We start from the raw sequence: 27,858 nt of genomic DNA, 5'->3' as shown, positions 1-27,858 counted from the left end.
TTTTGACTGTTGCAATTTATTTAAAGTGAGAATAGGAAAAATGCTGTGAGAAGGAAACAAGTACATACAGTAAACCAATACCAATCTTCTTAAATGTGGTTATTTTCTTTGCAAAATAAAACAACATTAAGCATTTGGACACATATTTATTAACATAAAACTATAGTGTATGTATACTCTTAACTAAAATCAGTTTCATGATGATTCTTTCTAACATGCATCAAACTAGAAAGCAGTAAAAACACCAGCAGATGGTTCAGCGTGGTTGGCAATAAACGTCTTCTCCTCAGGTCACTAATATAGAATTGTAATGAAAAATTGCATTTTTTTTTACGCTTTACTCAGCACCTCTGTTTAGAACATGGTAAGCACAAAATATTGCCTAATGTTGCTTTATTTGCTACATATGCAACAATAAGCTAGCAAGAAGAAGTAGCTTATGCGTGTACACTGATGTATACACTTGTGCAATTTTTGAGGATTATCAAGAAGGTTTGGTCTTGTCCTGTGACTATAATCCTGTTAAGCTACATTTAACTATGATATATAGCATATTATTTTGTACTCGGTATTATCCAAAGAAACAATATTACATATAGACCTCAAAAAATAACTTAGGCAAAAGCAAATTTAAAAAATATAATAAAAACTCCTATAACCTACTTAGAAATATCAAGTGTGGGCTTAAGAATTAAATGGCCTAATATCTCCCCTAATTCTTACCATTCCCTTGTCATTGTGAAATTGTTGCTTGAAGTGAAGAAAATATTGTATTGAATTTATATAACTTTTTTTTTAATTTAAAACAAAAATTTGGAACTATTTTACATATGATAATCCTGTATCCTTACAGTAGCTTCATGAATTCTTATTCTAGGTAACATTTACTGAGCACCCTCTTTGTATCAGGCACTCTGCTTAACACTTTACATTTCATCCTCACAACTCTTTGAGGTAGACATATTATTGAACCTATTTTACAAGAGAGGCCTCCAAATTGAGTTTCATGGAAGGCAAAAGACAGAGATGGGGACATTTATTCCCTGGTCTTCCTGGAATCCTCCATAGACTGAGCTCTTTGAGGAGGGGCATTCTCTAACTGTGTCTCAGCGCACATCGCAGTGCCGGTCATGTGGAGGAGAGTCGGGAGGAGGCAGTGAGGTGAGATCCTTGCACTAGTTTCATGACAGCGGGCAACACTAGACGCGGCGGTTGAGTGGCCAGACCAAGAAGTGTGATCATGCTTCAAGCAAGTGAAGAGAAAACTCACATTTGTAAGGATGTTAGAGTGTGAAAATACTGCTGCAAAAAATGACAGCATACTATGAAAATCAAGTGTTCAAACTCACATCTAATTTCCCTGGGATTAAGTTTAATTAGTGCTGCTATTATTATGTATTATGATGTATATAGTTGAAGACCTAGGAGTTTTTATCATGTTGAGCTAGTTCCTTTGTCTTAGTATAAAGTTTTCACAGCTTCTTATTTCATCTTTTTTTCTATCAGTATTAGCTGAGAGTATTCTTTCCAATTTCTTTTTTTTTTTAATTGAACTCTTATTTCATCTTAGTGTTTCTTTAAACTCACTTGTACCTCTGCAAGGAAAAAACTATAGAAAGGAAACAATGTATGCAACTTACATTTCTCTGAGGCAGAAAACTTCAGGGTCTGAATTTCTGGTATTAGCAGATGTGTCAGATTAATGAGAATTTAAAAGGAGTCTTTGGGTTCTTTATTTAAATCTTTACTACTTTATTCTAAAGGAGGTCAGGAATAGTGATTTGAATAAATCACATTCATTGCCTGTAAAAATGCTACATTTCTTTATCAGTGCAACTTTGGGCTTCTCCAAGGCCATGAGCATCCTGAAGAAGACAGGAGCCGCAAGATGAGCCATTTTTTTTCCTGCTCCTGCCCTATTCGGAGTCCCTACATTTTTTCAGAGTTCAAAGTTTAGCAAAAAGGTCGACTGAGCTATTTAGCTTATTTGTGTCCTGAAGTCCTAAGTGAAAATAGTTTATCTCAAATTGGCCCAGAGGAAACAAAAATCAATCAAAGTGAAAAGAAATAATTTCATGTTGTGTGGGACGCCAAATTGCATAAAGGCAAATAATTTTGCACCCCCAAAAAAAGTACTAAAAGAAAAAGGCCCCCCCAATGTTCAGTGTTTTCCCCCAATAATTTCATGTTGTGTGGAACGCCAAATTGCATAAAAGTAAATAATTTTGCACCTCCAAAAAAAGGACTAAAAGAAAAAGGCCCCCCTCCAGTGTTCAGTGTTTTTCCCTCCACTCTTAAAAAGTAGTTTTTTTAAAGTGCCTTTCTTTTATGCACATTAAAGCAAACATAAAAAGAACTGATTCAGTGCTCCACTTTGTGAGGAAAACAGCATGGAGATAGTTTAGCTCACTGTTAAGTCTTTGGTGTCTATCAGAACTGTATGTCCATAGTTGCAAAACTAACTAAGTGAAAGTCTGTTTAATCATCTGTGTATTTCAATTTGCCTACATAGGTAAAAGCACTTATACCAGTGCCTGGCACACAGGTAGTATACAAGAAATGTTAGCAATCGCAATAGAGCAGCTAATTTAGCATCCATATACTGCTAAGGCAAAAAAGGAAACGTCAAAGGGGACGACTGTTTTGTGCTGGGAAACTCAGTCTTTCCAGGAAAATTAAATAGGGATTTTGATCCAGTCTGAAACTGAACATTCATGAATTTTCAGGAGCCCGCCCTCAGGATCCTCCAACCCTACCTTTCCAACTTATTTTAAAACATAATAATTTAGAAAATATTTTTTCTTAACAAACAGTGATTTTTTACTTCCAATTTTCTAAGTTAGACTGCTCTATCTTATTTGGGGCTTGAGGAGATATACAAAATGCTAGAATTATCACTGTTTGATTGTATTTTATAACACAACTCAGAACACCAGGCTGTGCTCAATTGAAAAGCAAAACAAAATTTGGCTCAAAGGATTGAACCAGCTAGGAGTAACATGGGTTTATAATCAATGTTAATATTAACTGATAACCAGTGCTAAATGACCAAGTAAAACCTTTTAGTGCTTAATCCTACAAAAACAATTTGGTCATCAAAATAACAAAAAAAAAAATTTTTTTTTTCCCTAAGTATTGAAAGATTTTTGGGAAGCTTACCCAAAATAAAAGTTTTCTTTATAAACATATTTTAATATGCTTAATAAACCATTCCCCATGAAAAAATAAAATTATAAGCATAATACAAATTCTAATGCACAAGAAAAATGCTGAGGGGGAGAAATAAAAAGTTACCAATTTTAACATGGACCTTACTGCCACTAGTCATATCTCCTTTAGTATGAGGTCAATGGATAAGAAAATTCCAACTCACTCATATTTAAATATGCAAATATTGGTTGTGTCTTCAGGTTTCTAGTTTTGTGCTTAATGAAGCAATAACATAATGCAATGAAACTGCTTCAATTTCAGGAGACCTTTGTTATAAAGGACAGGGTTAAGAACTTTACACTGTACTTGCCATGTAGTGTAACAAAATGAGCTAGACTTCTGGGTTTATGCAATTACTGAATCTTACCATCCAAAATAGATTCTCTAAGTTAAAAAAAATATTTTGTTTGTAATATTTGATGACATTTCTGATCAGAGCTTATAAAATCTCTTTAAAAAAATAAAAGAGTACTTCAAGATGTAATATAAAATTCTCAAACATTCTCAAAAAATTGTCATTTAAAAAACACTGCTTCGTTCCTGTTTCTGTTCATGCCAAAAAGTAGGTTATCTTTACACAGTCTCTGTTGCTCCAAGGAATTCCATTTCTACAGCAGCTTTTGGCGCTTGGGTTGAACCACTCTTCTTTCGGAATTCTGCTGCAATCTCCTCAAAGGACTTTCCTTTGGTTTCTGGGACTTTGAAAAATGTGAACAGAGTAAAGGCCAGGACCACTCCAGCAAAGAGGAAAAACACATAAGGTCCACAGAAGTCCTGCATAGAGAATAAACAGAGGTCCAATTAACAGCTGTTCAACTCTATCTTCTGTTCCGTGAACTTGCACACTGTTAGGCTGCTTACCGCAATGTACTGGAAACACATAGCTATAATGAAATTGCAGGTCCAGTTGGTGAACGCAGCTATTGCCAAAGCAGCAGGACGTGGTCCTTGACTGAAAAACTCAGCCACCATGAACCAGGGGATGGGACCTGGCCCAATTTCAAAGAAACTGACAAAAAGGAAGATGGCTGACATGCTCACATAGCTCATCCAAGCCAGTTTATTCTGAGGAAAACAAAAACAAAAACAAAACAAAACAAGAGTGGTACTGGGATCATTGGCTACTTCTACCTTTAGCTAAGTAGATTGTCATGGAGTTCAGAGGTGACATTGCTCTCTTCCTGATGTCTTTATGTTGAATTATGTACAAGTTATTCTACTCATAGACAAATTTATTGTAGCCTGAGTCATCCTTAAATCTTTTGAGCTATAGGAAATCCTCTGGATTAGGATTTTCTATGACTCTTATTCACTCTTTTCCTGTGAAAGAGGCAAAGCAAGGATCCAGTGACCTTAGCTTCTACTTATACCAAGATTGCTAGACAGGATGCATGACCCCCTGTAAAGCAGCAGATGCCAGTGCTGGACTGGAAAGGTCTAGGCACTTGCCCAAGGTCACACAGGGAGCCAAGTGGCAGAGCCAGCGTCAGAACCTGGTTGGAGCTGATCGCAGAGCCTGTGGTCTACCATTATACTACACTGCTTCTCTGCGTTAACAGGCACAATTTACTGGCTGCTGTTCAGTATTTAAACCCCCAAAATGAATTCTCTTTTTCTTTGCATTTCTCCTTATATGCTATTCCTCTGGCTTTACTTCATAAGTCAATCTCAAATGTTTTTCACACACAAAGCACTTTAACCTGGAGCACAGACGTGCTATCATATGGTAACCAAAAATCTCACCGTAGGCACCAAACTCACCAGCAGCACAAGTCCCACCGACATGAAGATGGCACAAAAAAACATCCCACTCATTCCGATGAGAAACAGAGAGCGTCGCCCTGCCTTCTCCACAAGGAATACCTAGGAAAGTTTTAGACATATTGGCTTTATACTTCACTAGTTGTTTTTTTTTTTTTTTTTTTGGCCGAAGAGGTCATTTTAACTTACATAGCTGGAAAGAGGCAGTTCTGTTATTCCATTTTCTAGACGTGGAGCTGAGGAGGGGAGTGGTTCTTTCCCAAGGTGTCAGAACTGGTCTAGTGAACAGAGGTGGGTAACAAATACTGGCTTCATCGCATTGCATTGATTTGAACCTTCTAGAGGAAGAACCAAGCATTACCACCACCCGATGCTTATCACTTTGGGGACAATACTAAGAGGCTGGACACCTTGGCTCTCTCTGAATATAGTTCCTGTACATTTAAAATACAAAGGTTCTACATTAAAAAATGCCATCTCCCTTCTGATAATTATCCTGTTGCAATTGCAAGGGTTTGAGCACTGCAGACCCCTGACACAGCACAACGGTTGATGTGTCAACTGTTCTCATCCAACTTTCTTACTGCAAATAAAGTCAAATTGGGACCACTCAGGGGGCAACGTACAGAATTTGATCTCCTTAAAATAATCAGGTCTGCATTTTTCTGGTGAGCTTAAGTGTACCTAGTACTGGTAATAACCTGCTATTCACTTTGAAAGATAAGACTTTAAAGCGAAAGGTTAAAGTGCTTTCTTATCCTAATTCAGGAGATACATCATTGAGTCCTTTGGGTCTGTGGACCTTTGCATTAATGGTTAAGATTTACAATTAGCCAGGACCAGAGTTTGTTGACCAGACTCTTGCTTTACCCTTGGAATATGGCCAAAGTTGGTGAGTCACAGACACAAAAACTACCTGTCGTAATTTCTCACTTCAGTCAGTAGATTGGCTAGGCTCATAAATCTATCAGTAAATCAATAGCAATCCAATACCCTTCGTATACTGAGCTCAGGCTCTGAAAATATCTGAGAAATATTTCTGTTCACTTTCAGTGAAAGCTCCTTTCATCTCAGAGGCATTTTATATCAGAGTTTCAAATCACTTAAGGATAGTAAGCAAAGAGCCTACCTACTTTTAATTGTTGAGAAAGAAGTGGGAAAACACAAACCTTTCTCAAGTTCATAAAATTTCTCTCTATATTTTGACTGTTTAATTATGACTTTTAAAGCTGACTTGATGACACCATGTCAAGCTGCCAAGAAAACTGAAGCATCTCTTCAGGAATAAGGGCTTTTCCTGTGTCTGTTTCTTCTATTTATGAACAATTATTACCAATAAGATTATAAACTCTAAAACTACCTGCCTTGAAAACTGAGTCAGACTCCCTTCTTGGGGCCAGGTGGGTACTCAGAGAGGAGCTGACTTGGGTCGAGACTTGGTCAGGGGCTGGAGATGTCTACCTGACCTTCAGTCTCATCTTCACCCCAGACAGTGTGCATCACTCAGATCCCAGATGCCTACTTGGAGCTACTCTTTCTCCCCTAGACTCATGCTGCCTTCCAGTAGTAGCAAAAAAAATAGTAGTAGCAAAAATGAAAATTCCTCTTTAGGCACACTTCGAGTTCGGGTTACCCTGACCTTGATAACTTGATGCTTTATATTGCAAATTCTGTTACACATAACATGTTTTAATCATAGTCTCTATATTAGAAAAATATGCTGAAGAGGGATTTGTAAAAAAATACTATCCCAGGAGACAAGAGAGCGCATAGTCCCTTGGATTTCATTCCAGTACCAGGCCTTCATTGATTTTGAGTGGGCTTGAACAGGCATTATCTCTAAAGGCACATCTCCCGAAGCACTGGTGTTCACTTGCTATCTGTTCATCCTCCTCTTTCCAAGGTCCAGTTCTGTTTAATGTGGTCTGAACAAACCTGCCTTTTGATCTAGGTAGCCAGGCTGTAACTTATTGACCAGTCTAGGTAATAGTTAAATGTCCATGTGCAGAGAATGAAAAACAAATGACTAAAAGTATATTGAGTATAGCACTGTGACCAAAATTAAAAAGCACAAGGTTTTTGAACATCCTGCATTCAAAGATAAAAAATAAGCCAAATTATCCTTGTTTTAAAGTGAGTTACATTGGTTGGGAAGTTTTTTGAGTCTTTTGGTTGTTTACTTTAATTCTTAGATTGTTAGGTTAAATATTATTACTGTCAAGATACTGAATCATTCCTTAGATAAGGTATCTGATTTTGAGACGAATATGTGACCTTTTCCCCTGTTGGGAAGAAAACAAAATTTCAAAAGTATATAATAACATTTGACATTTGAAAAAAGTTACATTTGTGGGGGAAGGGTATGGCTCAGTGGTAGAGTGTGTGCCTAGCAAGCATAAGGTCCTGGGTTCAATCCCCAGTACTTTCATTAAAAAAAATAATAATAAAATCTAATTACTTCCCTGCCACAAAGTATACAGTGCTGTATGTCAATTATAGCTCAATAAAACTGGGAGAAAAGAAGTCCCTCTTTAAAAATGTTACATTTCAAAAATAACAATAATGTCAAGTTATACAGCAGTTCTGCTCCCTTCTGTCATATCACACAGTCACGTGCGTCATCAGAAGCCGTGGCCTTGTGAGCTACCTGGAAGCCCCGCCCGTGGCTGAACATCACAAGAATTTGCTGAGTCAGTTTAATTTTGCTAGAGGCTTAGCAAAATATCTAATCAAGAGGGCCATGTTTATTTTAAAAATGTTTTTTCTAAGACATTGGGATAAAATAAAGAATTTCAACCATGAAAGTAGAGGAATCTAAGTGGAAGATCCAGTATTGACAGAAATAACAAGCTGTTTGCTAATTCCTGGGGGCTAAGTACAGAGCAAAGGAGAAGGAACCCAGGTATTTACACAAAAATACCAAGCGTCAATTCACAAATCAGTGACAAATGGCCTCCTTGGCAGATAAGGAGAACCAGTGACCTACCCTGCTCAGTCATGTCTCATCTTAGTACAGTGGTTGGTTATTCACATACAGGGCTCTTCCTGTGACCCACGTGGTTCTACCTACATACCCAGTACACGTGGAAAATGTCATTGGTTGCTTTTAGCTCACAAGGTTTTTTACTCCCATTTCTGGGCTGAGGAACAAGCAGACTATTTATCTAGGGTATTTTACTTACAGAGACAGCAGTGAAAACTGTGTTGACAGCACCAACTCCAATGGTTGCATAAACAGGTTGGCTGATTCCAGCCATCTGAAAAATGCTGGTTGAATAGTAAAAGATCTGCAAAGTAATAATAGTTTAGTCTTATCAAGAAGCCTAGGACTGATGGCTTTAAAGCAAGAAATATTTTAGGTTGTTTATTTTTAGTTGTTTCTGTGGAACCTGGGTCCCTAGAATTTCCAGAATGTTTCATCTGCCCTCTCCTTCCAGGACAGGAGAAATCACAGTCTTTCTTTATTGTGTCAAGATTCCAAACACTTAAACGTTCTCCTTATGTTTAGTTGAAATCTCTACATATGCACTTTATTTTTTTTTCAGTTTTAAAACCTTTTGTTAAAGTATAAAATACATGCAGAAAAGTGCACATCACTTAAGTGTACAGCTCAACTGATTTTCACAAAATAAACACGCCTGTATAATCAGCGTCCAGATCAAAGAATAAATTGTTTCTTGCCCTCCAGAAGCCCCCTGAATGTCACCTTTTCTCCAAATGAAACTCAGCTTCTACCACTGTAGATAAATTTTGTCTAGTTTTGTATTTGACATAAGTGGAACCACATTGTATGTATTTTGTATTTGGCATCAACATTACCTTTGTGAGAATCATTCACACTGTTGTGTTTGTAGACTGTTCATTATCATGGCTATGTAAAAGTAGTATATTATTGTATTAGCATACCACAATTTACCTACCCATTGATGGGTGTTTAGGTAGTTATCATTTAGAGTGGTTATGAATAGTGCTGCTATGAACATTCTAGTACAAGCCTTTTGCTAAAATATGTACACATTTACACTTAGGACTAGAATTGCTGGATCATAGCGTATGCACGTTCTCAACTCTGACAGACCCTGCCTAACAGTTTTCCAAAGAAGTTGTGCCAATTTGTGCTCTCACCAGTGTGTGTAAGAGTTCTGGTTGTCATTGCATTTAATCCAAAATTTCCCACTAATCTTAGTGGAATTGGAAAAATCTGACTCACAACCTCCTTAATGGCCTTTATTATTTAGTTAAATCCTTACGTTTATAATAGTCTTTTAGGTCATTTTTTTAATCTATCATCCTCTGTCATTCCTTTCTCAGGTAACATGTCCTACTGCAGGCACCTCTTCCAGCAGACAGGGCTGGTGCAGGAGACTGTTCAGACCATGTTCAGAGAGGAATGACTTACTCACTGCATGCTATCCCACCATTTTTAGGCTGCCCCATAGTCTCTGGTTGAACATTTCCTGGATGCCTCTGAGTCAGGCGCTGGGATGGAAGCTAAAGCAGGAAGGTTCAGGGAGATTAAGTGTTGCACTGTTGGGTATACAGGCAGAGCTGAGAGAAAGGACACAGGTTTGGTCTCTGAGACCCAAAGTTACAGAGTTAAGAGATAAAAATGGACATCAGGGGCCCCTTAGAGGAGGACAGACACCACAGCAGAGTGGCAGCTAGCTTGTGGAGTAAGGCTCAGGTCTCCTTTTACTTCAGCTCATGGGAATTATTTCTTTGTCTCCCCAAGTCTCTGTCCACCCATCAGTCCACCCACAGTGCCTTTGCGAATCTGTGATTCACTATAGAAGCCCAAACCACATTTTTAACAGCAATGAAAGGTGATAAGTGATTTTCGTTATCTAGTTTCTTAACAAATGCTTAATTGTTTTCTTCTAGTAGCTGATTGTCAGTAGAACAGTTTTAGTCTGAATACAAGGATTGGAATTCAAAACTTAAATGCTGCTAGTTTAATACACAGTATGTTTTTCAATCATGTCTTTTTTATTACACTCACTCACTGATAACATATCAGTTCACGCTGTTATGTATTTTATGTGCTCCCCAGGTAGGGTGTAAGTTTCTTGGGATGGTGAGAAACTTCTTTGCATCTGGATATCTGGTATACTTCATTTAAATAGAGGGAACCATGGATTCCTTTTGCCTAGGTTCTCAGAAATCCTAGTTTGATACTCAATTCTAGAAGCCCCTTGTAATTTAGTCTTTTTGGTATATTTATTCTCTCTCCCCCTCTTTTGTGTTTATTATGACTTACCTTTTAAACGTCATCTTAATAGACATACAGTAACATTGATTACTGACATTAAAAAAAATTTAAGCTAGTTTTAGAAATCAAAGGAAGCAAAACAAAGAAAATTAATGCCCATTCAATATATTTGTTGTAATAAGACATGTGATATCAACATTCTGAAATGTCTGCTAGTTATTTAAACTTAAACCCCTTTCACTTTGCTCTTAGGAGTTAGGGAGTGTTCTTAAACTCACCGCATTGATCCCAGAAAACTGCTGAACCATGTGCAGCATCAGTGCCACCAGAATGGGCTGCCGGTAGCTGGAACTGGTGAAGAGCTGAATTATGGAGACTTTCTTTTCACTTGATGCTTCTTCCTTTTCTTTTCTCATCTCAATGATGTCTTTGGTGACATCATCACTCCCTCTGAGTCTTTTCAAGCCTGTCCCCCAAAATAATCAGGTTGACATAACTCAGGTCAAAACAAAAACAAATTTATTTTTATTACCTTAATGAAAGAGCTATAGTTCTGCATAGCCCTTTCTATTACTTAATAGCATGGGTGTTGGAAATTCTTTCTTGTTAAATTAAATCTCACTTTTTTTTATTAAGAAAAAGCAGAACATTTGGCTTTATCTCACGACAACGAAAACTATAATTTTTTTTTATCATAGAAGCATAATGTGGGAAAGGTCTTTTAGAAGACTCTGAGTTCAGTTCTCTGTGTGTGGATTTTCTATCTGGGCTTGTGTGAATGTTCATGGTTGGAAAATGGCATGCGCCAGTCATAGTAAGTGATCTCACATATTCTTCTTACATATAACCACTAACTTCATTTGGAAAGCACTGGTACCAGTTTCATGAGTATCCATTTATGCACACAGTTTCTTATTAGCTGATAGTTCCAAAACAATAGGAAGAGAGTTAAACCACCCATAGACTTACTTATCTTTGCTTTGGCTTCCTCATCCAACCTGATGTAAAGGTATCTGGGGCTTTCTGGACAGAAGAAGAGCAGCAGAGACTGGAGAACGGCTGGCACAGCAGTTAGACCAAGTAGGATGTGCCACAGCTCATGATTGCCCAGGAGAAAGTCAAGGCCAGCAATCTGAAAAGGCAGGGAGGAAGCATATCGACTGCATAAGAATTTGGACCTACCTTTTGAAACAATTTGTTAAAAAACTCACTGGCTAATGGCAATCCCTGACAACTTTGATTCAAGTATGCGCAAGTATGCATAAGATGGAAACTATTACTCATGTAGTCTCACCTTAACTGACTTAGGAACACTTTGTTTTACAAAGGATTCACCTAGATTTGTTTTCATTAACTGCTATGGGACATTTAAGATGGGCCTCAACCAAACTGCCAAGTACACGTTTCAATATCTGAAACGACAGCAAAAATCATGCATAACTTTAGACCTTTGTAAAAAAAAAATTCTTCGATTATCCAGAACTTAAATAGTATGGCATCCACACAGCTAGAGCAATTACTCTGATGAGAACCAGTTTTGTGATCCCTATTGCAAGGAGTTTATCATCTGGATAGTCAGGTGTGAGGTTCCGAAGAATCCCTCTGAGACCACAGGATAGAAGGAAAGAATAGACCAGCTGAGCAAGAACTGCTATTGTAATCATTTGCATATTAAATTTGAGCAGGTAAGATGCTCAAAACAAAGGAAACCCAGGCAGCCAAGGATTTGATATTTTTTATTCCTTGAAATCTAAGTGGAATAATTTAATAGTAGAATAGCTCCAGAAGTTCAAGACTTGGCTTACCAGGTCACCTCCAGCGCCAACCCCCACACAACTCCAGGGAGAAAAGTGAGGGATGGAGTAGCAGTACGTTAGCTTTGAGCTAAAAAGCCAGTATCTCTATACCACATCCACTACCACTTGTGGAACTGTTTTTTTCCCTCTGCGTTGGTGTACAGTGAGAGTGGACAGTTAGGGAGGGAGACGTTGGGTAGAGTAGAGGGTAGGTGAAATAGGGGCTGGGAGTTTTCACCTGACTAATAAGAATGCCCATGACAATGGCCAGCTGATGAAGAGTACCCATGGCACCCCGGAGCGTAGTTGGAGCAACTTCACCAACGTACATTGGAACCAAGCCCGAGATTAGCCCTGCATGAGACATGAACATACATGTTAAAATGTAGCCAGGACTACCTCAATAACAATAATTTTGTTTAAGTACAGTCAGTATTCTGCTGAAAATCCCTTCCTGAGTTCACTGGAAGGAAGAGACCTTGCCCCCAACCATTGACAGAGTTTATGCAAAAAATATTTGGTGACAAGATTCCAGATGAAGTTGTAGTTGGAAGCACAAACAGAAATGGTTGGTCTTGCATTTGGCAATTATTCATAGCATTGGCTCATCTAGTTAAAAATCCATGTTAATTTGAGTTTACATCACAACGCCTTAGGTTATCTTCAGAAAAGAGACTGAAAAATGCTTAACAATATTCTTAAAAACACAATACCATTCTTAATCTAGATTCATGGGATTAAAGGAAACTAGAAAATATCTAGGCCAACCTCTTTACTTGGTAAAGGTGAGAAACAATCTACCCAAGATCACAGGGCAGTAGAGCGTTAGTGCGAGAACCTCAAGTGCTGCCTGAGTTCTCACAACGTGGAGGTGCCCAAGATCACACTTAGGGTCGGGGGTTGGCATGTAGGGAGGTGGAAGGGGATGAGGAGCTCGGGGCTCTTCTCCCAATTCCTCCAACCACAGCAACCTAGCTTCTTCTGTATTTTCTCCAAATAATAGGCTTCAGAAAAGATTATATTTGAATAAAGATTTCTGGTGTTTAAAGGAATACAAAAAAATTTGAAAAGCACTAGGCCATTCTGCCTTTTATAGTTTTCTTAAATGCAGATATAATCAGTCATGTTGGAAATGGTGGAGGATCCAGTCATTTGCTGAGTGCAGAAAAAGGTCAGAGACTATCAATGAGCAAGGCTGAATATAATGTTTTGTATTTTCTTAAGAATTTAAAAATAAGATTTGTCAGAGACTTCCTCCTATAGAGACTGCCTGCCAATCAAATGGAAATGGATGGTCTTTGTGTAACAGATGCTTTTGGAAACTGTTTCAATATATATATTTTTAATGCTTCAAATTGTCCTTAATATCTCACGTCAACATTTGCATGGTAGATACAGTATCTGAATTTCTTCTGACTTTTACAAGTAACTCTGATGTGCGTCTGTTGATTTAAATAAGAAGAAAAAACATGTGTTTGGCCCTGTTCCAGGCTGTACTATTTTTGTGTAATACCTAATGTTATACCTCAAGAACAGAAAATGCAAATAAGCTTGCAGGTCTGAAGTCACGTGAACCTGAAGTCAAATTGTATTTCTAATAATTTTTGGCAATTTTAATGCTTATAATAGGACCAGACATAATTTTAAAAGGTGGTTGGAGGGTGTAAGTTACCTAGCTGTGCTAGTGATAGTTTGCCTCACAATATGTTTATATAGCATTTATTTTCAATTTTATCAAAAATATTTTGTAATTTTTTCCTCTACTCTATTTCTAGAAATGGAGAGAAAAGAAAGAGGAATCATGATTTGGATCCTTTGATAGTGTTATTAGTAGCGTTTTACAGAAGAGGAAACTGAGTCTCATATTCACTTACAAAGGCTACACAGAGACAGTGCCACAACTGATTCACTCTGAATCCAAAGCTCTTTCCACAAGTGAGTTGACTCTTTACCTGGATAAAGTTATCCACACTTTCAGTTATTTGTATTAATGTTTAAAATAACACAGAGACATTTAATTAAGTAACCTAAGACTTCTGTTTTAACTGATCATTGAAAATGCATGAAATTATAGTCTTTCTTCTTTTCAGGTAAGAATATTATAAGTATTTTATGCACCCTTTTGTGCCCTCATGTCTCCTCTCCCGCCCCCAGAGAATATTAGTGGTTTGACATGTGGCTGTGATTCGGGACAATGGGTGTCACTGGCATTGAGAAGCAAAAGATTTGGCCATTTTAGAGAATGAGGGATCCTCCCTTTCTTCAGGCCTCTGCTGGTAAGTTGCTTCAGGAAGTTTGAAAAGCTATTTCCAAGAAATAGTGACTAGACCGTGACGTTCTTAGGAGATGCGTCTTCCCTCCATTCTGAACTCCTCTACCAGCTGCTTCTGCCCGATTCCCTCTCCCTGTGGTCCCCACCCCCTGTAACACTTCAGACAGCAGAGAGGGCTGGGGAATGTGGTCTGAGACATGGGCCAGGATGTCAAGGTCTTTCCAGATAGGAGAGACGGCGACATCAGTGGCCAGCCGGGCCAGAGGAGTGTAGTTAGTCTAGCAGTCTTCCCCTGTCTACTGAACAGCAGGGGTAATAACAGCAGCTGGCACTTTTGGCAGCTTACTCTAGTCAGATTCCACGCTGAACATTTTATTCTTGCAAACGCCCCATGAAGTAGATATTGTTATTCTTCTCATTTAATGTATAAGGAAGCTGAGAGTTAAATAATTTGTCTGAGATCATATGACTAGAAATGATGTCATTGCTGTGGATAAGAACATAGCTTTACAACTTCCACTTACTGGTCCCAAACTTCCCTAACTTAGGACTGCAACCTTATGCTACTGCCTTTCCCTTTTGTAACATCACCCTAGGCTCAAAAAGTTCCCTGCATGTAACCTCATCTGCCATTAGAATAATTTTCAGACACATATGTTTGTGTGTTTGTGTGTGTGGGTGGGTGTGTGTCCACGACTTACCACAGTAGAGTCCTGATATGCCTCTTCCTGCAATTATAAGAATGTGAGATGGTCCCAGTTTCGAAAACCCCATCAAGAGAGCTCCAGCTAATGAAAGAATGTTTGATACCAACAAGGCTTTGATTCTGAAAATTTGAAAAGCGAGGATTATAAATTCAGCATCAAATCTTGATAAAATTTATTTGCTTTCAGAGAATGCTGAGATTTTTACCTAAGAGTAACTATTTTAATTTTGCTGATAGAGATGGTTGGGGAATCTTAAACCATGATTGCTACTTTGATTTGTCTTTGGATTAAAGCATTACTAACAAGTAATATTTATAATGAGAGAATTTTGTGTTGCATGTGCCTGACCTCCACATTTTGACAGAGATGATTCAATTGTGATGATGACTAGTTTGCTTTAAGATAACTCTTTTGGCACTTTTTCAAGTAGTTAACAATTAGATTTTTCCACAAGTTGATTGTTTTAGACAATAATTGCCTGGTGCTAGCTAAATTCAATTCTGTGGCTGTAACCTATGATGCTCTTTCTTCCTTTTAATGGTATAGGTTTTTTGTTGCTATAGATCATGAAAGGAACTTTCAAAGTTCAGGTTTCTTTAGTATGAATTATTTGGAAGTAAATTAAAACACTCTTTTACTTTAAGCCTTATCGTAGAGAACTATAATTATTCTTATTTTATCATTGTATGCCAGCATACTTCCAGAATGTATGAATTAATGTCAGCTAATGTAAAGTGCATAATAAAGTTGACAATAGCAACAAAAACATCATTTTCAAAGTTAATCTTATGAAAAATTGACAACACTTGCAGATATCTGACACTTTTCCTCCTATAAAATAGGGAAGTGACACAAAAACCTTCTTCAAAGTTCAATCGATGATAATAAGGTCAATAAAAGAATCTGAGTGAACAGGTATGAAAACGTTTGTGTCACAAAGAAATGTAAGTATCTTATTATGTTCCATTTCAATGTTTCAAACTTTAATAGGTGTGCTTTTACTAAGGGAGTATCAAACACCAAACCGATTTTTTTTTCTGGGGTATAAAACCATATAATCTCATACTGCAATGAAACTATATGATAAGCCGAATAATACCACACAAGGTCCATGTCCTAATCCTCAGATCCTGGGAATGAATATGTTACTTTATATGACTTAGAGGATTTTGCAAATATGATTAAATCAAGGATTTTGAGAAGAAGAGATTATCCAGTTCGGCCCAGTGATGATGAATCACCATGATCCTTATCCTAGGAAGGCAGAAGAGATGGTGATGTGATGAAAGGAGCAAAGCCTGGAGTGATGTGCTTTGAGGATGGAGGAAGGGGCCACAAGCCAAGGGATAGAAGTGGCCATCAGAAGCCGGAGAAGGGCAAGAAAATGGACTCTTTCCTCGAAGACTCCAGAAGGAATGAGCCCTGCTGACACCTTGACTTCAGCCAAGTGAAACTGAATTTGAGCTACTGATCTCCAAAACTGTAAGAAAACACATTTGTGTTGTTTTTAAGCCACTAAGTTGTGGTAATTTATTAGAGCAGTAATAGGAAACTAGTATATGGGAGTTATAAACTACCCAAAGGCAGGCAAATAGAGTGATTTGGAGCCAGCCAGCTCGGAGCTGCAGTGTAGGAAAAGGCAGGCGTGTTTCTCTGGGAAGGGCTTTTTCTCTACACAAGGACAGAGGACAGGTAAATTCAATAATCTACCTTATGGTTGCTAGCTAGCTAACAGTGTATTCTATTAGCTGGAAAAAAATTTAAAAAGTCATAAAAGAGATAACCTAAAAGTATTTTTGATGCCAGATTGTTCTAAAGTCCCCCTTCCTTACCACAGGTGGATGCTGGAGCACTTTATACAACTTAAAGGATTTTAACTTCTGCTCAGACGTGAGAAATGGCCAAGAATAAATAATCTAAAAATACACGAAACGGTTGAATCAGGGAGAAAGAAATATATTTCTAAGTATATCTCTTTAAATCTTGCTCTAAATACTTCTGTTAGCACAGGCTTTGTCATTGCTGCCATCATCATCATCACCGTCTACGTTTGCTGACTCCTCACCATGTGCCAGGCGGTGTATTAAACCTTTCCTATTCATTTTCATTTAATAAATAGCTTGCTTATTTTCACACAGCTATTAAGTGACAGAGCTGAGACTTGGTCTGTGTGGAACCAAAGGTTAATGCTTGATTTTAGTGAGTTCCTTTTTTGACAGCAAAGACAGAACGCATTCAAAGGCAAGCTATGGATACTTTCCTTGATGCATGGTAGTGTGGATTGCACAACCGTGGTCACCCCCACCATACCCTAGTACGTACATTTTAAGTAAAAAGTGACCTTGAAAACCCAGATCTATAAAATAGTGGCCACAGACATCTATTGACTATTACACAATTACAAGGAAAGACTTTTTTTTTAAAGCAGTGGTGGAAAGGTATATTTTTATTTATTTACTTTAACTAGTAGAGCAATGACCTTGGCAATAAGGACAGTCATGTCATTTCTCAGGGACTCTCCCTAGAAAAATAGTTTTATGAGAGAGGCTGAACTATTTTGTCTTAATTTTGGAGTTAAAATGATTAATTTTAGGGCTGTTTTTCAAGGAGGATCATTTTTCTACTGAGAGTTGGAAGAAGTGTCACTTTTAGTTCACCATAAATAATTTGATAAATGCTCATTTGACATTGTTTTGGGGGTCTGACCATTGTTGATGCTAAATCTTGAGACTTGAGAGGACATGTATCCTGGTTCCATCACTAGGACACCAATTAAATGTTTTAGAGAAGTTACTGAGTTGCTAGACTCTCATCTCTAAATGAGGGACAAGGGCTTAAATTTTTTCTTCAGGGATGAGAAGTATAAAACATCAAAAGCTGCTGAAAGACTTGGTCTGTCCACATTTAAAAATTTCATTTAGTTTTGCTTAATTTTATTTATTTTAGACATAATTAATTTAGAAAAATTTCCAGTTACTGCTTAAACCAACTATGTGCAAATTAAAATGACTCTCAAATTTTTAAAATAAATAAAGCCAGTTTATGACCTCCATAATTTATGGATACTGATTTAAAGTTCAGCTAAACACCAGTAAGTTGATAAAAAGAAGAACTAACCATTTTCTTTTGTGGTAGAGGAAAGTCCCTTTCAAATGAGAACAAGAATAAAACTTGGGTTACCATGCTACCCATTACTTAAGAGAAATTCTTCCAGTCTTATTCTATAAAAGCTCCAGTACAGAGGAAGAAGTTATCAGAATTTAATAACCAGAGAGATAAAACTATAATTTAAAATAGGAATTTAAAAAGCTAAATGAATTATAAAAGATAGTTTTTATTAAATTACTAAGATAGTTGCCTATATCAATTAGACCTTCAAAAGTTTTTGCATTTTCTAAATTTTCCATATTTGTATATTTTTATCATGAGAACCAAAGTAATAAACAAAAGATGGACTCAAAGAGCAGAAAATAAAGCAAAAGAAATAACCATTTGATTTTTTACTTCCTCTTTGTGGAGGTGGGGGAATCCTAGGAGACTCAGTACGTCATGTGACTAAATGAAATTTGAGTGTAAAGAAGTTCTACTGATGTTTTTAATCCAAAACACCTGAAAGAAACCAGAGTACAGAAATAAACTAGTTTCTTTTCTGCTTGGGGCTTTGAAATAGCAGCAGCAGCAGCTGGGCACCCTGTGCCAAGTATATTGGGCAATTGGGAGTTGGGGTTATTGACTTGACCTTAGAACTTGACTGATCCAAATGCCAAATTATAACCTGAAAATGAAAACCCGTATGTCTGAGAAATGGAGTGATTTGGTGAAGCCAAAGTGAACTTCCAGGTTAAAAATTCCACTCCTGACTCTTCTATTGAGTTCCTGAGTTCACCATTTGTGCAGCTGTTTCTGAATATGTTTTACAAGTTATAGAGTGAGAGAATCTAAAAATACACAGCAGGGAGGGAGGATGTAGCTCAAGTGGTAGAGTGCATGCTTAGCGTGCACAAGATCCTGGGTTCAATCCCCAGTACCTCCATTAAAAATAAATAAATAAACCTAATTACCTCCCCCTACAAAAAAAAATACAAAAAAATAAAAATGCATAGCAAACTCACTTTTGCTATAAATGCTTCCACAATTAAGCAGATTGTTGCAACAGATTTGTCCATCATTTGGTCCAACACCAACCTAACTCATAGGATCATGAGTTGAAAAAAACAACTCTAAAACTAATTCACAAAAGGAAAGATGATTTCTTTCCAAACAAATTCATACAAACCCCAATTACTGAAGTTTCTGTATTTATACTTATTTTTGAAATTTGCCTACCTTCCAAGCCGGTCCCCAAGCAACCCACCAAAAAATGAAGCAATCATTCCACCAACTGCAAAGCTGGACACAGACAGGGACCAGAACAAGGTGATGAGGCTAGCAGATGCCATAGTTTCTTCCTCAGGCCAAGAGATGGGTGTTGGGCTCTCTCGATGTGGAACTGTGGGCATTTCCTTTGTACTATGGATAGCATCGTTGTTGACAGCTTTTCGGTCGTCCAGTGGAATACCCAAAACATGTCTATAATGGGTTAATATTACCTAAGGAAATAAAATAAGGAAATATAGCTCCAATAATTCAAATGTTCTGTATATTTTTGTTTGTTTTTCCTTTAAAATATTTGTTAGATGTTTAAACAGGATTATTTCAATTATTTGTGTTGTGTACATCCTAACACATATAGATTATTTACAATTGATCATATCTTATAAAATAGAGGTTACAGATTCCAGTGTCAGCAGGAACCAGGCAGGAACAAACAAGTGAAGGAGGCAAGAAGAACCTTGATGACCAGAGGACTGAAAAACTGTCTGTATTACTGAGAATATGATAGCGAGTGGGCAGGGTTTATTTGTCCCATATGAAGAAGGAAGCTACAATGTGAGACTAATGTTTTGTGATCTTTAATTTTTAAAGAGAAGCCAGAAATAATGGATTTTTATGTAAAATTCCTTAAGTTTTAAAGGTTGGCAACTTTTCAAACTGAAAATATTCTGCAGGCTGAAAAGATAACATTTTCACTCCACTATTACCCTTGCAAAGCAGGATCTAAATTGGCTTGCCTAAATATTTTAATAGAAACATAAAAGTGGATATGAGAAAAAAGATTGGGGAAGGTAAGATGAGGCCAAAAATAAAGTTAGTATACAAAATTCAAGTATATATATATACATACACACACACCACAGCTTCTTTATCCATTCATCTGTCCATAGACATTTAGGTTGCTTCCACGTCTCGGCTGTTATAAATAGTGCTACTGTGAACATTGGAGTGTTTGTATCTTTTCAAGTTAGAGTTTTTGTCTTTTCCAGATGAGCAGCTCTTTAAATATGGAAGAGGGGTGGCTATAGAGAGGGCACTAAGCCAGCTGCCAGTGGGAGACTCTCTTCTCAGGTCTGGCTCTAGGACTTGGATTGGAGGAGGGGAAACCTTAGATTATTTTTCCCTCTAAGATTGAAGAAGATGGTTTAAATAAGAAAAAGTTCTCCTATGAGAAGAGGTTCTGTCACTTCCAAATTATGGTGATACTGCGCTAAATTTCAGGAATCCTGCTAAATTGGCGTGTGTTGTCATCACCCACAGAAAAAAGATGTGACCTCCAGCGTTATTCCCTAAATCCCTCAGCCCAGGAAAGGCCTCCCACACTCATGACATGTGGGAGCCCAACCAGAGCGCAGCCTCAGCCCCAGGAGCAACCCTTTTCATGTGATGGACTGTACACATTTCACACACTCACACCTTGTAGAATCTTACATTTTCTTTAGAGTTCAATGTTGTAAGAGAAGCAGATGAAATATGATGGATTCATAAATGGCGCCCAGCAACTGCTTTTACCGTCACCTTATGCCACTCCTTCCCCTAGCTTCTCTTCTCTGTGTGTGTGTGTCTCTCTCCTTCATTCACTAAACACTTTGTTGTTTACATCAATTGTTATGTTTGGCACTGGTGGTAGGAAGAGGGTCAAGACTACAACCTCACCCTCAATGACCTGACAGTCTGAGTTAGAGAAGAAGGAATGGAGTCCTGATTCACCCATTTACAGGCTGTGAGAGCTGAGAGCAATGACATCCCTCTCCTGCCTGTGCACTAGATACCGGAGTAGGGATGCACAAAATAAATGAGAAAAATGATAGCAATTATTCAATATTAAAAAAAATACCATCCAAATAGTCATCATGGAGAAAATCCAGACTTTGTTGGACTTCGTAACAGTTATTTAAGAGTTTTGTATTATTTTGCTTTGAGTCACCTATGGGAGACAAGAGTCGGGGGAAGGACTAGAATCGTTTTAGTGTTAGGGCTCCTGAGGGGTTTTTGCTTGTCTTTATTTTTGGTGACGAGAACTCTTATGATTTACTCTCAACAACTTTCATACACAATGTACAGCGGTGTTAATTATATTTATCATGTTGTGCTTTACATCCCCAGTACTTATTTACCTTATAGCTGGAAGTTTATACCTTTTGACTGTCTTCATCTAACAACCCCACCACCCACCGCTGGGGCTCCTAAATATTTTGATGTGGCCAAGAAATGGGCATAATAACGTTGTTGGGTGAGTGAGACTGGGGAGTGCATATGTTAAACTGCCTGACGCACAGTGAGTTGGTGCTCAGTACCTTTGTGCACCGAGAAAACCCTGTCCTTCCATCATTTCCTTTTATTCCCTGGCATTTCCATCCGTGTGTGACTGGGAACTCTGGAATGTGTGCTGCAATAAGCTGTTAAGCTTAAAAAAAAAAAAAAAACCTGAGGCATGTGGTATTCTGACTGCAGTTTTCTGTGAGCTCAGCAAACAGCAGAATCAGAGATCAAGAATTGTTTATTACCCTTTCTTTTTCTGCGAGGGCTATTACATGAGGAGTCAAGGCCAAGTTATCAGCTTTGGAACCATGCATGTGGCTCCTGACAGAAGACCAGGACTACCCCGTGTTCCCCACGTGGGCACCCTTTATCTCTCTGGATGAGGAGCAGGTATCTTTCTGTCACTGGTAGAAATTGCCAAAAAGAGAACTTGTACATGTTTCACTTGCCTGTTGAGGTGCGTTGATCACACCAATGTCGTATCCAAACTGGAAGGAAGCCAGCACGGCAGTGAAGACAGCAAAAACCAAGGTCCCGGTGACCTGTGGGGAATGGAGCACAGGGCTGGGACACACCAGGAAATTTCAGTTACCCATTGTCCCATGCAGCGTGGACTTCTCACAGGCTCCACAGGCTGATTCTTGCCCCTTGATACTCGTTCACCGTGTGTCCTGTGCTCCCGGCAGGGCAGGGTACATTCTTATGGGAGTGGGGGCACCATTCATTTCCCCTACACTGTGAAAGTCTGGGACAGCTTCGTCCAGAGGAGGAACCGAGCATATTTTTATAAAATACATATATAGCTAGTATAGCTTATATGTATTGAAGCTTCAATGCCTGATACTGAGTATTTTGCCTACTGCATGCGCTATGTGCTTCATCTCATTTACTATTGCTACTATTGTGTTATTGCTACTATAGTGTTCTCTTGCTACTATTACAAATAACCAAAAAAGCAGTGGCTTAAATAACACAGATTTATTATTTTACAGTTTTTTACAGTTCTTATAGCTCGTAAGTCTGGTACAAGTCTCACTAGACTAAAATTAAAGTGTCGGCAAGTGTTCCTTTCTGGAGGCTGTAGGGGAAAATTCAGGTTGATGGTAGACTTCAGTTCCTCACGGTTGTAGGACCAGGGTTTGGGCTGGCTTAAAGCAAGGGCCGCTCCCAGCTCTAGAGGCCACAACGTTCCTTGGTTAGTGGTGCCCTTCCTCCATCTTCATAGCCAGAAATGGGCTGGTCAAGCCCCTTGTTCCATCTCTCTGACTCTGACCACAGCCAGGAAAGTTCTTCCCTTTTAAGAATTTATGAAGTTAGTTTTGGTCCGTCTGGAGAACCCAGGAGAATCTCCCTATCTCAAGGTCCATAAAGTTAATGACATTTGTAAAGGCCTTTTTACTATGTACAGTAACATACTCATAGGTTCTGGGGACAAGATCATGGACATCTTTTGAGGACCATTATTCTGCCAACCACACTACTCATGACAGCACCATCAGTATCCCTATTTTATACATAACTAGGTTAAGGTCTCACAGCCAGTAACTTGTAAAATAAAGATTTGGATTCAGGATCTATACTTTTAATTACTTGGTTCTTTTGCATTTCTCATTGGTCAAAACCAAACAGTCAAAAACCAAACATATCTGAAAATACAGGATCCTAATCTTTCTAAATTGAAAAAAAGATCCGGGAGTGCACATATTCATAGAAATTGCCAGTTGTGATGCTAAAGCCGAGTCACCAAACACACAAATTCCAAGTGCATTTTCCATTTTCCAGCCACTCACTACACAAATCCCCACCTTCCTCACACACCCAGAGAAAACCTTCATGAAGTCTCTGGACAAAAGTTGAAAATAACAAAGAATGGCTACTCAACCACTCACCTGTAACTCACCTGAAGAACCACCTCAGGTCCTACCCACCACCAAACCCAGGGCCGTGACATACTCACCCAGTTCATCCCTGCATCTCCCTTTCTTCCTCTGGCAGAGTCTCCAAGCACTCGGCGTCTAAGTGACTGTTCCTCCCACTCCACCCCTGGGCTTCTACTCTCTGCTGGCTCTCTCCTCCTGTCCCCCCTGGACAAGCATATAGTTCATTTCCTCTTATTTTGAGCCCAACCGGTGACCATGGCAATGCTGAGCAGGGGTGCTACAGAAGTGGCAGTTGGGGCTGAAGGTGGTGGCTGCAGCAGGTTGGGTCCCCCATAGTGGCCTTGCCCTGCCACTCCACATACACAGTCTCAGTTACAATAGGGTTAATTTTTCCTACATTACGTTGACAAAAATGATAGTTAATTTTCAAAGACAGAAGGTCTCTCGAGCTCCTGTCCCATTATCTCCTGATCAAATCGTTCTCAGTCATTACTATAGAAATACTGGAGCTGCCCCTAACAGCAAAACAGCCATTGTGAAGGAGATAGGAGAGGTTTTAAATGTTTAGAAATCTTAGAGTGTTCTTTTTTTTTAAACACTTTTATTGTGGTATGGTTCCTGTACAGTAATCTACGTATATTCCAGATGTACAATCTGATGAATTTTAATAGATGTATACACCCATGAAACCCATGAAACCACCACCACAATCAAGACAGCTACCATTTCCAACACTCCCCAAGAGGTGCAGTTTTCGAATTCTCTTAGGGTGTTCTTAAAGTCTTTGTCTTCTGGTTTCCCTGGCTTCTTTTTCAGCCTTGACTCTGGTCCTGCCACCCCATGATCTGCAGTTCCCCATTTTAACCCCTTGAGATAGAAATTTCATTCAGTTGGTCAGATAAGGAGAAACTTCATTTATCACTTGAATCAACTAAAGTGATCATTTCACATATCAGTCTCTGGAACTATTTGATTGGATTTTCTTTGTTTGTTTGTTTGTTTTGCACCTCTTACTTTCAGGTTTAATTTTCCTCTCTGAACTCCATTTTAAACTGGCTCCTTCCTTCCTATCTTTTGTTTTTCCATTATGAAACAAAAAGAGCTAACATTTATAGTCAGGCTTCTGTGTGGTTAGACTTGGTCGGAGAAAGTTTTATGAGATAACAAAATTTCTGGAAACTACTACGTTTGAATTTTAATTCATCAACCCTCATCCATTACATTAAATGTCCAATTTAATGTCAAGGCTGACCCAAGGTTAGGTACATAGGAGCTAATGAAAACAGTGAGAACTTAGGACCTCACTCTGTCCATGCTCTGGATTCTAAGTGGTTTGCCTGTTCTCTCAACAACCCTGTAGAATTATTATTACCATTTCACATATGGGAAAACTGATATGAAAAGTAAGGAACTCATCCAAAGGCCGCTTATCCACTAAGTGGCAGAAGATACTGTCTTTTTTCTCAACCTCTTCATGGCAACAAGGCATTAAGCTTATTCTTTTAGAAAGACTACCTTCATTTGGAGCTTAATAATTTTAAGTTAGAGAAATTAGGTTCTATATCCAATTAAAATGTGCAGTTGGATAAATGTAGAAGAGTAGAATGGGCAAGTGGCTGAACCTTAACTTAAAACAAAATATGGTATTTATTTTGTGGCTTAGAAGTCAGATGGAGTCTATTAGGAAAAACAAGTAGGCTTGGCAGTCAGAAAACCTAAAAGAGTTTCAGCTATGCCCTTAACATCCCCAAGCCTCAGTTTCTTTGCCAAAAAAGTGTATAATAATAGTTAATGCATAGGATTATCATATATAATGAACAAGATACATAATATGGTCTTCCTATCAAAATTGAAAACAACTGATCTTTAATTCCATCATTACCATCTCATTCATCACTCTTGCCAAACAACCAGCTGTCAGTTTTTCAGACATCACCAATAATCTTCACAACAGTGCTATAAAGTACATGAAATTATTCCCATTCAGGGAATCAGGGCCCAGAGATTAAGTGCTATACCCAACACTCACAGCTGGAGAATAACAAATACTCCTGTATTGGAACCCAGGGGTTCCAACTTTAAACTCCCATTGCTAAACAAAAAAGCAGGTTTTCAGCAGCTATTGATTGAGTAGGTAGGGAAGAGACGCTTATACTGTTTTCTCTACACCACATACCATGAACGCCAACCCAAAGGTGATCTTGCACTCAGCTTTGGAAAAGTCCAGGAGCTTCTCAAGCCATAGAATTTTCAAGCTGAAAGGAACCTTTGAGAGCAATGGATTCTAGTCTGATCTCTCCCTTTTTCAGTTGAAGAACCTGAGTCCAAGTCCTTTGTCTGAATTACACAGCGCATTCCTGGGTATATCCAGACTGATAACCCAGGTCTCCTGACTCTCAGTCTCCTGCTTAGTTCACTTCTTTTAAGTCTAGGTAGATTTACAAAGCTGAAACATTATGCTTTACATCAGTCCTCATTCTGTTGGGTTATCTTATTAGCCAATTTCTCAGTTCTCAAGAAAAGTGCTAGAACACAATTTCTAAAGGCTGTAAGGGAATTTAATGATAGTTCTAAATGAAGCTGGAGCAACTGCTATGTGCCAGGCACTGTGGTAAGCACGTTACCTTCCCTCTTGGAGTATCTGCCAGACTTCAGTTGTTTGAACACTACCTTCATGATTTTTGCCAAATCAACATACCATAGGTATAGTTATTATAGTCTTTGTATTGTCTTTAAAGTTTTAACTACTTTAGCTTTATCCTGAGCTGTAATAGGAAACCATGAAGTCTGGGTTATTCCTTAAACACACATTATATAAATATATAACTATTGGCATTCAAATGTTTGTTACCTGAGTTTCTCTAACATACCTCATTTAATTACTCCCATATAGTAAAGAACTATTATAAGCCCTGCTATATCCTTATATCCCCATGTGTTTACATTTTGCCACAATAGAGAAAACCCAAGATCAATTGAATAACTTATCCCCAGTATCACGGAGGTACGTAGCATTGCCGCACTCCAAATCCATGCCAGCTGGCTGCCAAACCCGTGCTCCTAGCCTTGTCACTTACAGCAGCATAAGTTACAGCGGATCAGAACTTAGAGGTCCTACTCTGACTGGGCTACCCATTTCCCTACTTGTATGACTGTGTGCAGAGGTGGGTATGCTTGGTTGCAGAACACTTACAATGCAGCGACAGCACCATACACTTTTTATTTTCAAGGTTTTACTTTGAAAAGTGTATCTGCAGAGAAGTTGAAAGAGCAGTGCAGTGAACATTCCATAACCTTCACCTGTGTTCACCGATGGTTAACATTTACCACATTTGTTTAACTCTGTGTGTGTGTTGTTTTGGCTGAATTATTTGAATATAAATTGCAGACATTTGTGTCACTTCTCTCCTAAACACTTCAGCATGTACTCACTAACAGTAAGGCATTCTCCCACATAATTACCATAGCACTATCATATCCAAGAATGTAGTCGATCTGTTATTACCTAATATACAATTTTCAAAATGTCTCATTGTCCCTGTATTGTCCCTTAGATCTGTTTTCTTCTTCCTTCCACCGTCTAAGATCACTTGTTGCATTGTCAGTTCTTAGTCTCCTGGAACAGTCCTACCTCTTGTTTTTCATATATTGATACTTTCTGAGATTTCATACCAGTTTCATGATTAGATCTGAGTTATATGCCTGATTTTTGCACATTCTTTCAGTGATATGATTATGCAGTATCACTTGAGAAAACATTACACAGACTAGTCAGAAAACAGAGCTAGTATTCTTAAAATCCCAACTACTGAATAAGAAATATGATTTTTCAGCAGCTAAACTATCAATTGGCCAAGAGAGGTAGCTTTAATCTGTGGTAGCTACGCCTATCATACCCCAGATCCTCAGCACGCTCACTAACTTGAACGCATTACCCTATTCATGTCCTCGAGTGGACATAATACGACTTTACCTTATCTTCTGCCATTTTATGTGCTGAGAGTCCTCCTCTTAATTCCAGGTCCTGTAGTGAGTGTGGCAGATGCAGTAGCCAGCCTCTGCCTGTCTTTCTCCAGCCTTCTGAGACTAGTTATACATTAGAGGAGGAGGAGCAAAGGCAAAGAGGAAAGAGGCCAAGTTTAATCTTGGGCAGAGGGTGATTATTGATAGGAATCTAATCAATAAATGCTTTGCCTCCGTGACCTGTGGCTTCCATGCCTTTGTCCCTCCAGGAAAGAAAATGGGAACAGGTCCTTAGGCATAAGTTACAAACCAGAGGCATGTTTTAAGGCATGTGCTAAGTGTGGCAGTTATCAGGGGCAGGGGGAAAAGAAATCTTCGGGGTCTTTTATAGAGAATGAGATATGCTGGGCTGCAGTGCTATGTT

The 27,858-nt window shown here is 38.4% G+C and overlaps 1 protein-coding gene across 3 annotated transcripts; it reads right to left on the bottom strand.

The window, feature by feature from the left end:
- Positions 1-27,597, bottom strand: SLC2A2 (solute carrier family 2 member 2). Of its 3 annotated transcripts, none has more exons than XM_010947770.3 (11): positions 27,445-27,597; positions 22,041-22,133; positions 19,282-19,544; positions 14,950-15,074; positions 12,215-12,330; positions 11,150-11,312; positions 10,459-10,646; positions 8,154-8,258; positions 4,972-5,073; positions 4,072-4,275; positions 1-3,984 (listed from the first exon to the last, which is right to left on the bottom strand). In XM_010947770.3, the coding sequence occupies exons 1-11, from the start codon at positions 27,457-27,459 to the stop codon at positions 3,784-3,786; spliced, it is 1,575 nt and encodes a 524-aa protein (XP_010946072.1). In that variant the 5' UTR covers positions 27,460-27,597; the 3' UTR covers positions 1-3,783. The 3 variants fall into 3 exon arrangements, with proteins under 3 accessions (XP_010946072.1, XP_074224003.1, XP_074224004.1); XM_074367902.1 differs by lacking the exon at positions 27,445-27,597 and adding an exon at positions 25,648-27,408; XM_074367903.1 differs by lacking the exons at positions 19,282-19,544; positions 22,041-22,133; positions 27,445-27,597 and adding an exon at positions 16,788-16,806.
- Between the last annotated feature and the right edge of the window lie 261 nt (positions 27,598-27,858).

This window comes from Camelus bactrianus, chromosome 1 (assembly GCF_048773025.1).
Source record: "Camelus bactrianus isolate YW-2024 breed Bactrian camel chromosome 1, ASM4877302v1, whole genome shotgun sequence".
Classification (NCBI taxonomy): Eukaryota; Metazoa; Chordata; class Mammalia; order Artiodactyla; family Camelidae; genus Camelus; species Camelus bactrianus.
This window is presented reverse-complemented; position numbering and strand designations above follow the sequence as displayed.